This window comes from Ochlerotatus camptorhynchus, unplaced genomic scaffold (assembly GCF_037179485.1).
Source record: "Ochlerotatus camptorhynchus isolate MF236.1 unplaced genomic scaffold, CSIRO-AGI_Acam_v1.1 ptg000259l, whole genome shotgun sequence".
NCBI lineage: Eukaryota > Metazoa > Arthropoda > Insecta > Diptera > Culicidae > Ochlerotatus > Ochlerotatus camptorhynchus.
The window spans coordinates 212,925-228,087 of NW_027040749.1; the positions used below are offsets into that span (position 1 = coordinate 212,925).

Here is a 15,163-nt window from a genome sequence, read left to right on the forward strand (position 1 = left end):
AGCCAGTCATCAGCTCAGCTGGTACAAGTCACACCGTTCACATTTGTACACAATCCGTTGAAATATAAATGAGCGAACAAACTGTTGTGCATGCGTTCGCAACAAAACGAGTGTAAGTGAAACTGTGCTGTCCCCGTTCTACCTTCCATTCTCCACCACCCGTACCATTCAGGAGCTGGAATCAATTCGGGACGGTTCCGGACGGACATCAAAACTTTGAATTTAATCCACTAGCCGTAGTCAAGGAAAAGCTTCTCCTGGCTAAGACGGCCCCATCCGATGATGGCTAAAACAAACAAGACAGATGGGAATCGTTACACATGTAAGCAATATGTATGACTTTTCCTCTGACCCGGAAAGGTTATGTCTGTTGTGCTGATCCCCACTATAACTACGGCGGTGGGAAAGGATCAAACGGAAAGGAACACATGCCAGACACTTCTCAACTTCTTATCTTTGATTCTCGGCATAAGTGTACACCTACGAGTAGGACAAGTCCAAGTTAATCTCACACCTTCTATTTTGCCTTCCCGGTGAACCCTTAGTAACACTCACTGTTTCAGAGCTGAGAGCTCTTCGTTCTACTGTGAATTTTGCGTTCGTCAGAAAGGTCTCGATTTGCATTTGTATAGGCATTTAATCCCCGGATTCAGGTTGCTGGTGCCTACATTCTCCGATTTAACAACATTCGTACCACTCATCATCTGTACCTACTCGAATTACCCGTGCTAAAATCGATGAGACAATCAAATTTTAACGATCGGCCTTTTAAATGTTTGTTTCTCTCCCTCTATTGCAGTGACCTTCACAAGGGTCTACATTGTATAAGAAGCTACACGCGACGCTGTATGAACATCCAGCAGAGGGAGCATTTCAACAAGCTGTACCACGGCACTAACGAGGTCATACACGAGCTCTGCGAGGAAGGACCTTATCAGGAAGGCACGTACGTATTGTACTAATTATATCCATGTTTCATGCCGTATCCATTTGCTTCTGCTTTATAGCGAATTGTCATTGTGTTACGTTTTGGTTACAAAGTGCAATTATGCTACGATACGTTTGCTTTGCTAGACCATTTGGTCACTTATTGGTTTTCATTAGCTTCCCTATTAAATACTGTTGCACACCGCGCCAGAATAACAATCAATAATAATAAAGATATCAGTCAAACACATCCATCGCCTTGGCATTCATTCGATTGATATCAAATCATCCATCAACAGAGATAGATAAATGCAAACAACTCATAACTCTGTATGTGTGTACATCCAAAGCAAAATTAATGTTTAGCGTGCATTAGGTGGTGTTTATAAATATGTGAATACATGCAGAATTCACTAGAATTAAAAAAATAATAGAATTGATAGAAAAATAAAAAAAAATAATAGAATTGATAGAACATTCAATTCCATTCTTACGCCATTTTCATTTCTCGATTTTACCCTCAAGCATGGTCCATAAAATTACAATAAAATAATCATAAAATACAATACATTCTATTTATTTTTTATTGTTGCATTCTCAGTCACAATGTTTATTGTTTTTGACCATACAATTTATGGTTTAATTGTTACAATAGGTTCTATTGTTTACGTTTGGTTAATTTTTATTCGGGTACAGCATTTTTAATACCAACATATTTTCCTTTGATTTTTCTAGTGATGTTTTTAAACTAGTAGCATTGAATTTGGTTACAATTTGAGATTACACGATCAAATAAAGGGGAATAAATTGCGTAAAGACTTTATTAAGGTTCAATTTTCATTGATGCATTTTTTTAAAAATTCAACAGCAGTTTTTTTCGACGCATTATTTTAGATTGCAAAAAGTTCGCGTCATTTTGTGTAAAATATCAAAAGGAATCGAATAGTGCGAGCTTTTTGCAATCTGAAATAATGCGTCGAAAAAAATGCTTTTGAAATTTTCCAAAAAGCATCAAAGTAAATTGAACCTTGTGTAGTCCACGCAATCATACCACGCATTGTTTTTGTTTACATCTACTATGAAGTTGTTTTGGAATGTGCTTTACAAACTTTATTTGTGCTCTCATATGTACATCACATGTAACGTAAAACGGGGTATCTTTGATAATACGGGTAACTTTGATAGTATAATATATATATTAATTTTACTCGTTGCGCTTTTTCCAAATTAGAAACATTGGTTCCATATTGTAGCTCAGGGTATTTTCGTTGATATCGTATATAATTTTTATTTAGTATGTGTTACATATTTTACAAACATATTGAAAAGCAATTTTCGTGTTTTTCGCCTGTTTGAAAAGCACTCAAACCATCACTTATGAAATGTATTTCCGATAGAGCCATCACAAATTCAATTTTGTATTCTTATTGCTTATGATGTTTTCTGATTATATACTCATTCAAAGTTTCGTATTTAAAGATCTAAATTGTATAAGTTTCACACATTTTCTTCTGAGCATTATCAAAGTAACCCCAAATCAAAAAACTGAAGTTCGGTCACAAAACTAAAAAAAAATAGTGCAATTGTTTAAATTTACATTAGACATATTACTGACGAATACTCTTGGATATTCAGTACTTGTTTTAAAAATATAAAATTTGGAAAACATTCATTGTTGTAAAAAATATTTAGAATATACTTTTAAAAACAATCAATGTTACCCCGTTCTACGGTACCTAATTTTGTTTGCGTGCTCTTTCTGATCACCCGCTGTAGCGAAAAAATGATGCAGGAATCTTCTCAGTTCTTCTTTTTGCTGAAGGAAGTGTTACTGCTACCTAAAGCTACAACAAATTTAAACAGCACTTTTCAGTGCTTTACCTGTAAAATTTCTACCTTTTTTGACTCTTATTCCTCTTCAATCCTTGTTTGGACCCCCCGAGATAATCCTGCTTGGATATCGATTTGAAAAAGTTCGCTTCGATCCTTCGGGTTCCTAAAGTAATCTGCTTGGAAGTCGATTTGGTTCTGTCGCCTTGACGCCTAAGTACAAAAGAAAAGGGCAATCGCTTGATCCCCCTTCTGATGAAATTCAATTGAGCAATCCATTTGATATGATTACGGATGATGAGAATGATCCATCATCCAGGCAAAATTCTATTAGACATTCCCTCTCTCCAAATAGGGGAAAAGTTTTCCCCTATTGTTGTAACCACTCCCGATTTCCACGCAAGGAACTTTTAAAGTTCGTTCAGTTTAAGTTTTCACTTCAAATTGGCCATCGGGGTGAATGCCGTGTATGGGCTGAAATCTTGGACGGATTCAAGCGTACCCTCAAGTACCTTACTGAGAAGTAACACACATTTTTTACTTTGGACACCAAAACTGAATGTCTGTTCACGGTTGTCTTGAAAGGTCTGCCCAGTGGTGAATCCCTGGATCAGATCAAAGATGAATTAACTAAATTCCTTGGAGTTGAGCCTGTCCAAGTAATCAAAATGAAAATGAAATCCTGTTCTTACGATTCACGCAACGGGATTTCCAATGATTTTTATTTAAGGCATCTACTCGAAAAAAAATGCACCAGACAAAAGTGTACGCCAAAAATTTATTTTAAGTCGGATTTTCTTGAAACTTTCAGGGAATGAACTAATACATATGGATTTTGTTTCGGCATAATTACTTTATTCAATTTCCTTTCCTTCGCTGAAATCCCGTACCTTTCCCTTAAGACCCCTCATTACATTTTGTGCAATGGTGGAGCCGACTTTTTTTTGTCACTTTCATCCATTCTTTCTTCAACTCCAGCTCGTTCTTAAACACCTTGGACGATTTTCGAACTTTGACCTTCATTATGGCCCAAAATCTTTCCACCGGACGAATCTCTGGTAAATTTGGGGGGTTGGCGGTTTTTTGGTAAAAAAACAACGTAATTGTCACTGTACCAATCCAACGTCGATCTCGCGTAATGGCATGATGCCAGGTCCGGCCAAAATAATGTCTTGCCTCCGTGGGACCGCAGGAAGGGCAACATACGCTTCTGGAGGCACTCGGTGCGGTTAATTTCGCTGTTGATGGTACCCATTGTGATGTACGGTTTACTCAGTTTACCGCATTGGCATATGGCCTGCCAAAGCAAGTATTTTAGGACTCCAGCCCCGGTATCTGCTTTGCGTCTGCCTTGATGTAGGTTTCGTCATCCATAACCACACACATCGGTTTCGTTAACCACTCTCGATACAGCTTCCTTGCGCGGGATTTGGCCGCCGTGTTTTGTTGATATCCCAAGAAATAATTTCTAATCCCAACAGCTCTACTTTCAATTACCATAGAGCTGATTGGGAGCAATATCTAACATTTATGGAATAAAACTTCGATCCAAACATTCCTTTGCAAACCAAAGATGAAATTAATTATGCTCTTGAATCTCTGACTACTTCTATAGTTGAAGCAAGAGCTGCCTCAGTACCAAAATTCGAGGCTAAATTCGATTCAATTCTAATAGACGACGATCTTCAGCTCTTGATCCGTCTGAAAAATGTCCGCTGGAGGCAATATCAAAGAACACGCGATCCTGCCATGGAAGTTATCTGGCGTGATTTTCATACACAAATTTAAAAGGCGATTCTCTGCCCTGAGGAACAAAACTTTCAGAAATAAGGTTTCAAAATTAGACCCATGTTCCAAACCCTTTAGGAAACTCACAATTTTTTTGAAAACAAAACCTCAAAAGCCTATTTCAGTGCTTGAAGAAAGTGGTAAAATTTTGATTACAAATTCGGAAAAACCTCAGAAACTTTCTAAGCAATTCGAGAGTTCGAGTTTGGGTCTTACTACTCCTATTGATAATCAGGTTATCTGAATATTTTCTCTCGGGAAAATATTTTAGGAACTGATTTTGACGAAGTAAGATCTATAACTAAAAAGTTTCATAGTATGAAAGCTCCAGGTGATGATGAAATTTTATATATCCCCATTAAAAAAAACTCCAAGAGAGTACCTCGTCGTTCTTGGTGAAAATATTTAACACATGTTTTCATTTGGCATACTTTCCTGAAGCCGGATAAAAATCCAGCTGAAGCTTCTAGCTACCGTTCGTGTTTTCTTCAATAAGTATTTTTTTGAAAAAAAAAATATTTTCAATAGAATGATGCTTCACATCAATACGAACTCGATTTTTGCAAATGAGCAGTTTGGATTTCGCCATGGGCATTCAACTACTCATCAACTCTTAAGAGTTACCAAATTAATTCATTCAAACAAATCTGAAGGCTGCTCAACTGGAATTGCTCTTTTAGACATAGAAAAAGCATTCGACAGTGTTTGGCATGAAGGTTTGATTGCTAAATTGAAAAAGTTTAACTTTCCACTGTATATTATGAAATTAGCTCAAAATTATTTAACTGAAAGAGCTCTGCAGGTAAATTATCAGAATTCCAAATCTGATCAACTACCTGTAAGAGCTGGAGTTCCTCAGGGTAGCATTCTTGGGCCTATATCGTATAACATTGTCACTTCGGACCTTACTGATTTGCCTCAGGGTTGCAACAAATCTTTGATCGCTGGTGGCACAGGCATTTCCGCTAAAGGAAGAAGTCTTCGTGTTATTTGCAGTAGACTGCAGAAAAGTTCAGATATTTTCTCTTCTTTTTTACAAAAACGGAAGATTTCTCCCAACGCTTCCAAAACTCAACTTATAATATTTCCACATAAGCCTAGAGCTTCTTTTTTGAAACCTAGTAGTAGTCACATAGTCACTATGAACGGAGTTCCAATTTCCTGGTGACCAAGTGAAATATCTTAGATTAGTACTTGACCAAAAATTAACTTTTAAAGATCACATTGAGGGCATTCAAGCCAAATGTAACAAATATATAAAAAAAAATATCCTCTTATAAACAGGAAGTCTAAACTTTGCCTGAAGAATAAACTTCTAATTTTTAAACATGTTTTTATACCGACCATGCTTTATGCTGTGCCAATATGGTCTAGTTCAGTGGTTCTCAAACTTACGTTAACTGCGACCCACTTTGAGAAATTTCATAATATCACGACGCACAAATATTGTCTGTATTGTATATTCTAGATATCTGAAAATTATGATCCAAATAAAATTATAATCCAAACAAAATTATGTAATGCTTAAATTATTGATTGCCAAATTCATAACTTTTTAACAAACATTCATAGTAAGTCGTTACAAAAATACAAAAAAATCTGTATTTCCATCTTTATTTTTTTTTTCTTACGTAAACGATTGAATATTTTTTTTTTCATGGGACCCTCAACATACACATATGTACTAAATAAGAACAAAATGTGTTATGTTGTGTGTCGAAAAACGACTAGTCATATCGAACTTTGTCTTAAGTGTTACCAATTTGCATATTCAATTAAAATTGAATGACAACTGCTCAAGAAAAGCTTAATGTTACAAAATAAGGAAGAATCTAAATTATTAAAACATAAAGTTTGCTGAAGTTGTCAACATGAAACGTAAAATGTGTACATTTTTTAAATCGTTGATATGACACATTTCGCGCCAAATCGAATCGAAGCTGGCAGCACTCTCTCAGATTTCAATAATATTTTCTGGATGTGTAGACTTTGACTAAATAAGCACTTTTGCATACTCAGTTTTTCCAAAATTTATCTAGACTAACATTTGAGAAGGGCCAAACTTTTCTGCCGATTTTTTTTCAAAAAAATATTATGGAAAAATGACTACTCCAACAAAAATATGCTGTATGGATGACTTTTAGCAAATTGACCAAATTATCGAAAAAAAAATACTGCAAAAAAATTTCATTTGAGACCTACACTGAAACAAATCAATTCTTAAAATTTAAAGTCGATTTAAAAAAATGGCCATGTTTGATTTGGAGGAAACTTTGCCTCAAGATAGGTAATTATGTTTACTACCATCCGTCCATACATCGCGAGATGGGTACTTGTAAGGAAAACAAGTTTTTCTTACAAAAACTTTTTCATGTCTGAACTGTTTTTTTAACGTACCATTTTTACACAAAACTAAACCAGTGAAGCTCAAAATCATCTCAGAACCCAATGAAGCTCCATTTGTGATTCAATTTTGTCTAATCAGCAACTAATCACTTGGATTAATCGAGAATTCCATATGTAAAGGGCTTATATCATTAGAAAATAATATAATTGATTATATTGTCTACTACTGAGGAAAAATCCGATAGTCCTATAGCAACTTAGAATTCTTAGCTCAAATTATCCATAAAGAATTAGGTATGAATACAATTTAAATTGAGATCTTCTTTCGAATCAACAACGATTTGGGAAGTCAACGTATCGCATGATAATTCTATATGCCCTTCTGTTATTTATACCTAAACCATTAACATTATATACCGTCTACCACTTCATTCTACCTATGAGCACTATAAAACTAAGGTTGATTTCATACAAGCAGCAGTCAATCTGATAACGAAAGTTGTGAAGACAAGTTGAAAGTAAAATTATTATCATGGACCAAAGTAGTAAATTAAGGCTCAAAGGATTGAAATGTTGTGCGAATATAAATAATCCTAGATGTAACCAAAATAAGTTACGGGCCATATCGTTAACGATGGTAGAAAAAATACATTCTATGGGATATAACCACGAAATTGATGAAACGATGAGCATTTGTGAACCATGCCGTAGCGTGATATCTCATAATAGAAGTCCAGTTATGAAAAAACGCCGATCGGTTGGAAATGAAGTAAATATATAACCGTCAACTAGTGGGCAGCAGCATAGTGTATACATAATGTATGTATTTGTACAACTCATGAAAATGTAAAATTAATGATCAACAGTTTAAGAATTATGTCACAAGATGCAATAATAGAAAAAAATGCTTTGTAATATTTCTACTAGAACACCTGATTGCTTTTTCCGTGCTTGCAAAAAGTGTGCTTCCAATGAACATATTGAAGAGAATCAAATGACAAACAAGATGTTGTGTTTCAACAGTGGCTGAATACTGATCGTTGTAATTTGGAAACGATTATCAAGCCTGTTGATGAATTTGTTCCGTATCTCATTGATAAAATTAACAAACTTATAACTCATGACTTTATTTACAAACAACAGTCATCTTTTCTAAGAAATAAAAAAGAATCATTAAAAGAAGGCAAAATTCTAGCAATTGTGATTTTTCTGAAAATTATTCATTCATCCAAAACGCTGCTCAAGGATATCACCGGAATAATTCTCAAGCAACAATACATCCATTTGAAGTTTATTATAAGAAAGACAATGTTAGCTTCATTATCATATCAGAAGTAATGACTCACGATACAGTTGCAGTTCAGTTGTTCATCTCAAAAATTATAGATTTTATTAAACAATCGATAGATTTTTCTAAAATTACTTTTATGTCATATGGGGCAGCATCACAATACAAAAAAAAAAAACTTTGCTAGTCTGTGTAGATTTCAGTCAAAGCATGGATTAGAAGCAGAATGGCATTTTTTTGCAACGTCTCATGGAAAAGGTCCCTGTGATGCCATTGGTGGCACTCTCAAGCGAATGGCAAAGAGAGCTAGTCTTGCTCGAGATTATGGAAACACCTATAACTGGGCAGTTTAACAAACAGATAAAAATATCACAAAACTACGTTTCGAGTACATATCCACTGAACAGTACATCGTACAACAGTACATTCAGAAGATGAACCAAAAATATTTAACTTGATTGGAAAAAAGGAAAAAAATAGCATGTATGAAAATAGGTTTAAAACATTCAAAATATATAAATAAATGATATATGAAAAATCTTGTCTCTTTTCTCTCACATATTATCAAATTTTGCATCAGTAGTAGACAACAGAATAAGGGAATGATATTTTTTTGACAAGGTCTACATGTCCAAATAGTTTTATTGAACTCTGAGAGGGTGCTGCCAATTCCAAATACGATTTGGCGAGAAATGCATCATGAGCTTTTTTCATATGAAATTCTCGATTAATCAAAGTGAACTTAAGTGCTGATTAGACAAAATTAAATCGCAAATTGAGCTTCATTGGATTCTGAGATGATTATGAGCTTCACTGGTTTAGTTTTGTGTGAAAATGGCAAATCAAAAAAAAAAATCAGTTCAGACATGAAAAAGCTTTTGTAAGAAAAACTTTTTTTCCTTAAAAGTGCCCATCTCGCGATGTATGGACGGTTGGTAGTAAACATAATTACCTATCTTGAGGCAAAGTTTCATCCAAATCAAACATGGCGATTTTGTTTAAATCGACTTTAAATTTTAAAAATAGATTTTTTTTCAGTGTAGGTCTCAAATGAAATTTTTTCCAGTATTTTTTTTTTTTCGATAACTTGGACAATTTTCTAAAAGTTATCCATACACATCATTTTTCCATAATATTTTTTTGAAAAAAATCGGCAGAAAAAGTTTGGCCCTTCTCAAATGTTAGTCTAGATAAATTTTGGAAAAACTGAGTATGCAAAGTGGCATATTTAGTCAAGGTCCACACATCCAAAAAGTTTCATTGAAATCTGAGAGGGTGGCGCGATTTGGCGCGAAATGCGTCTAATGGCATTTCAGAGCTAACGTAATATAAAGTATTGCAAAAAATTCGTGATACTTGAAATGAAATGTTCATAAATTTTCTACTTGCCAAAGAAAGCACCCAGCTAACTAGACAATCAAAAAAGGTTTCGACTTAAAGGGTGTTTTTCGTTTTATAAAGTGAACAGTCCTTATAAACGATTTCGTATAAAAATGATTTTGCTCCATTTAGCCGTATTTTGAAGTAGTTTGTAACAAACTATGCAGTTTTTCTTAAGTCGCAACTTTTGTTGAAATTTTATCACCAGATTCTTCTACAGTGAACACAAACTAACTTCTGAATATTGCATTGCGAAAAAATCTGCATGATCAACTTCACACAGGAATTGAATACTTGCATTTTTACTCTAATTTTAATTCGAAAAAATAAACAAAAGATGCAATTTAAAAGCTAAATTTGCGAGTATATGTTTGAGAGATAGGGGAATTTACGTATTCTCGGCAACCTAAGCAGCGACCTTCTTTCTATAGCCTTTTTCTCTAAGGAACGCACACATATGCAGTATTGGTTTGTTTACAATCTTTTGCTGCCAGCTGCTCTAACAATTTCAGTCGAAAGAATTGTCAAAAACTGTTTTGAAACGCTTTTACAAAGCTCCAATCTTCTGTAGTGAGAGCGAGTATTGTCGGCAACCAGTTTTTCTTCGGCAACCGTTCCATTTGAACTGCATGTAAATCTGCTGTTCTATTATCGGCAACTCGAAATCAGCTACAATTTGTAGTGCGTGTGTTGCATTTCAAGAAAACCTTGCTAGATTGCTTTTTTTCAGTGGTAAAAATATAGTCAAATTGAAGCTGAAAGCATAAAGAATCGTTTGCATGCATTCAGCGAAGTGTTTTCATAAGAAAATCCAGTGAAAATAGTGTTTCAATTCGGGTTGCCGAAAATAGTCTGTCATGCCGAAGCCGTCATTTCCCCTACTTGATTGTGTAGCAAACATATACTTTGAAAAATATTGAGATTTATCGGTAAAAAATGATCAACTTCCCCCCGTTTTACGGTACCCAAAATGACATAGAAAACTCTTCACAATTTTCCAAGACTGCAACAAGCAAAGGTACATGAGTTCACCATTGGACTGGAAACTGTGCACAATATTAGAAATTCAATAAAACAAAAATAATCCTTGATAAAGGATCCACTGTCTCATATTTGAACTGACCAAACTGCGTACATACGTCGTAAGGTATATTCACATCCCACTAAGCTTGATCTCACGTGCTTCAAGGCACACGTCAACAATGAGCCTAATTTATCACAAAACCCAATATGCTGCATATCGGGACAACAAGATCCACGTGGAAATATTCAGCTTGATGCCCTAACACACAATAGCTCATATCCTTTCGAATCGTCCGAACTACGTGAGCAGCAATAATGACGTGGAAACATCAATCCTTTTGTGTTTTACCTTCTGATCTAAATTTTCAATATATCGCATGCTCGACACAGTCAGTGTGACTCTATTGAAACCGTATTTTCTCTAAATTCATTGCTAGCAAACAGTAGTGATTTTCCCTTACCATACCGTGCCGTGCCGTCGAACATGGTTTGCTCGGCTGAGATCGGCTAAACGATAGCTATTCATTATTCATTCTCCAAAGCCAAACAGGGAAATTCCAGCACAGTGCCTTTACAGAATTCAATTTTGTTTAAGGACATATAGCCCAGCAGCACTCCAACAACGGTTTCACTTGGGGTTGATGCACATCCGGATAGTTTAATACGTGCCACAATGTGCTCTCCCAATGGTAAAAAGCTCGCCTTCAATAGCCTTTGGTCAAGTCAACTATGCCCGTCGTTCGTTCGTTGGTTGGCTCACTGGCTACGGCTCGATCTACGTAGTTCCATCAATGACAGCACACATGTGTTTATCCTGTTGTTCCTTGTGAACGCTTCCGAACCTTTTTCATTATCGGTTGTAAAACTATGTCCTCCTGTGTTCTGTAACTATCCTTAGCCCAAACCCTACAGTCAATGATCAGCACACATATCTGCACCACATCGGTACTTTTAATTTTCTATAAAGCATTTCCGAATCGAACCTTAAGCACTGCTTTTCATGTTTTACTCCACATCGCTGCATTGTTGTCAATATGCCATATGTCCGACTACCGGGACCATTTTATCATCATCCTAAAAGAAGCTCAAACTCACAAACACATTATTTCCCATACTCAAAGCATGACAACCCAGAAAACGATGACGGGAAAAACTTGCCAAGCTCATCTAACCTTATCTCTTTTTCTCAATGTCCACCCTGCGTCCCACCACACGTGCACACACCCCCCTCACCAAATCCGTCTCGTTACAGACTTTCTTAGACATGCACCCTGCATGCGACACGTCAAGAAGGACTACGAAGTGTGTGCGGTCAGCTATCAGAGCACAATGGCCAAGATTGGACAGACGGTGGCACATACCACGGTGAGGCCCCCGGTGCAACCGGCGACGCCCAGTGCAACCATGTCTTCCTCGATGAACGACGTGCAACAGCAGCACCAGCACCAACATCATCAGCACCACCAACATCAACATCAGCATAGCAACAGCACCAGAAGTGCTGAGGATGCGGAAGAGGAACGACTCAAAACTGTTTGCTGGTAAGTTCGGTACCCCCCCTTCCGTTTTGGGGTGGTTTGTATGTTTGTTTGGTGTAGCTTTAGAATTGTCGTCCTGCACGGGTTTAGGGCTGGATGGAATGCGAGATTAGATTTTCGGAGAAAGCGGTTACTTGCCAGTCATTGATTGAAGACCTCATTGAAATTTGGCTTCTGAGAATAGTAGCAATGTTGCAACACATTGTAATTTAAGGTACCTCTATCCATCTACCTGGAAGGAAAAGAGACTGTCAATTTCATCGCTTTGTTTACTTATTCGGTAGAATAATCAATCACTTCTTGAAGCTTCCAAACTCCAGACTTACGGTCGACTTAGATGTAACAGAAAAACAAGAAACATATTGTTTTGACCCAATGGAACAGTCAAATTCTCAGTTAAGGAAATCTTAACTATGAGGATGGGTTTGGTGGTAAATTCGATGAACATCATAACCATATTAACTCGTTGTTCTCAAATGCACAAATTCAAAATCATGAACGATAAATCAGCGCATCTTCAGCATATTATCGAAAAACGGGGTAAAGTTTTTTCCCCTCATAGGGTTATTAAATAACAATAGTTCACTAAGTAGCTTTCAATACATGGATGACGTTATGCATAATGTACGATAGTTGAGCTGAGTGACTTGCGATTTTAAAAATCTCTCATACAACTGACTAAAAATTACTCTCTCGCTGAGTTAGTCTCAGCGGCTCGATAGAGCAGTTCACTGACCATAAAAGCATATCAGTCCCATCTGGAAAAACAGCAAGCCGAAAAAAAACGTGTTGAAAATTTCTTTTTCCATAGACTGATATGGATGGGACAAATTTGTTTAGGTATTTTCACGCTATTTTCTGAACAAAACATGTGACTCTTACTACACAGTGTAAAATGCCCGTAGTTTACAATCGATTCTAGCCAGCGCTGGTGGTGTAGTGGTAAACGTGACTACTGTCTCACCCCAATGGGTCTGGGTTCAATCCCAGCCGAGGTCGGTGGGATTTTTCTGAGGCATAAAAATCTCTGGTCACGTCTTTCTTTGGAAGGGAAGTAAAGCCGTTGAATGGGTGTGATATCCTACGCAGGTGTGAAAGCGTCAATGGATGGCAATCGATGTCCATCGGTGATTGGCACTAGATTGCGGAACAGAGACCGACGTTAAATAAAGGAATGAATACAATCGATTCTAATGGATGACTGATTTCTGAAGAAAAAAAAAATCCAAATGGGACTGTTATTTGAAAGGCATTTCAGATGACTTACAATTTGAATATCGAAAGAAAGAAACGGTCCTGGGGATTTCCATCTACAAACTACTTTGAATTAATTATTCATAAATTGAGCCGTAGCTCTTAAGCACGTTTGACTAATTGCGATAAACATCTTAATCTGCTTTCCACAGTGCGTTCCACAAGTACACGCAATGTTCCGAGTTCACGGTCCGTCACACGTGCGGAGACGAAACGGCGCTGTTCACTCGGAGATTCCTCGACAAAATGTCCAACACGCTGATGAGGGTAAGTAGTACATGTTAACCCAGCTCACGAATTTCCACCCCAAAACCGGCAAGCATCACCGCCACCAAATGTCGAATTAATAGCCTTTCCTCCAACTCACATTCCAGCCATCAGCAAACACATAAGAAGCTTACTGCTCTCCTAGCGCAAACTTGCTAATTATACGCCAATTCGTTAATATTTGAAACTAATTTCCAAATTCGCGCAAATCGCCCTTGCCAAAAATCGTGTCATCGTGCTCTCGATTCAAACTACATTCAAATGAAAAACGATCCCTTACGCCAGCTGATGGCCACCGGTGACCAGCTCATGCCGTCCAAAATGGACCATTCAAAATGCAATATTCCTCAACAGCCCCCAGAACCGAACTTGCCATGTACTTTTTTTCTCGATAACTACCATCGTCCTTTCAATCTAATTTTTTCCCCCAACTCTCGTTCTCTCATCATACAGATGCACTGCGTTGATTACACGCCGGAAAACGGAAAATGCCGGGATTATTTCAGCTCGCATTCGACACGTGCCCAGCTAGCGTCGACCTCTCTGATGACCACCCTACTGGCTCTTCTGCTAGCCATAACTAGCCGGCTGTTCAACCCGAGCGTGCTAATTTAATCGGCGGCCAGCGGACTGTCGAATTCACTCAACACAGCAGCTACTATAGGGAAGGTGCACTATTGCAAACTAGTGGCTAGTATTAACAAAAAAATCTATATAGGTACAGGATATATAGGAAAATCTATAGTTGCACGGAACCTATTTTGTGATCGACGCGAGTGAGGATCTAAGCGTGTGAATGGGAAATAGATTGGGAGAGTGCGAAATAGGGAATGAACATGAATAAATTAAAACCAGAAAGGGAAACCGAGCTAGTTTGTGCGTTTGGAGTCTGACGTCGAACGTCCCCACCCCGGCAGAGGGGGAAACAGGTTGTATTGCATTGTGCGTATAATGTTGTTGAAAAGTGTCCGCTGATTTTTTTTTTAGTTTGTTTTTCGCTCCATCACCATGAGGTATTATTTTACGACGTTTTGCCGCTCAGAGGATCACTTTTATTGCAATTTTCATATTGTTTGCAGGTTAAATAAGCGGAGTGATAGTAAGCCGATTGGCCCACTCAAGACTGGTTTAGAGGAATTTTCGATAAATTTACTCTGCAAATCCGTGGTAGGAAATTCAAGTTCAACCCACCTCTCGGAGATATTTTCTAACGCCATGATCAAAACGTAATTTGAATAGGCTGATTGGGCGTGCGAAGAATGTGATTGCGAGTGTTATGTTTGTTCGTCTGTGTATGTGGATCATCGTTCTTCACTTCAATTTTCCCTTTACATATTTAGATTTGTTTTCAGAATCTTGCTAATTTTACCGAGACTCTCATAGCCATGCGAATTTCACCAAGATCTCGTTAAAACTGACATTTGGTTGCAGACTTTCGGAATATGTTTTGCTGAATCTAAGCAAATAAAAATCATTTTCATTATTCCCAGTAAAACGCGTTTTCATTCGACTGTGCGAATCT

General features: G+C 37.1%; 1 protein-coding gene across 1 annotated transcript in view; it reads left to right on the top strand.

The window, feature by feature from the left end:
- The window catches only part of LOC135705163 (uncharacterized), a 59,523-nt gene extending 45,010 nt beyond the window's left edge, over positions 1 to 14,513 (top strand). The window contains exons 4-7 of the mRNA XM_065226755.1: positions 800 to 942; positions 11,835 to 12,123; positions 13,527 to 13,641; positions 14,095 to 14,513. Coding sequence (XP_065082827.1) covers positions 800 to 942; positions 11,835 to 12,123; positions 13,527 to 13,641; positions 14,095 to 14,256 — 709 coding nt within the window. The 3' untranslated portion in view covers positions 14,257 to 14,513. The remainder of the gene's footprint in view (positions 1 to 799; positions 943 to 11,834; positions 12,124 to 13,526; positions 13,642 to 14,094) is intronic.
- The last annotated feature ends 650 nt before the right edge of the window (positions 14,514 to 15,163 follow it).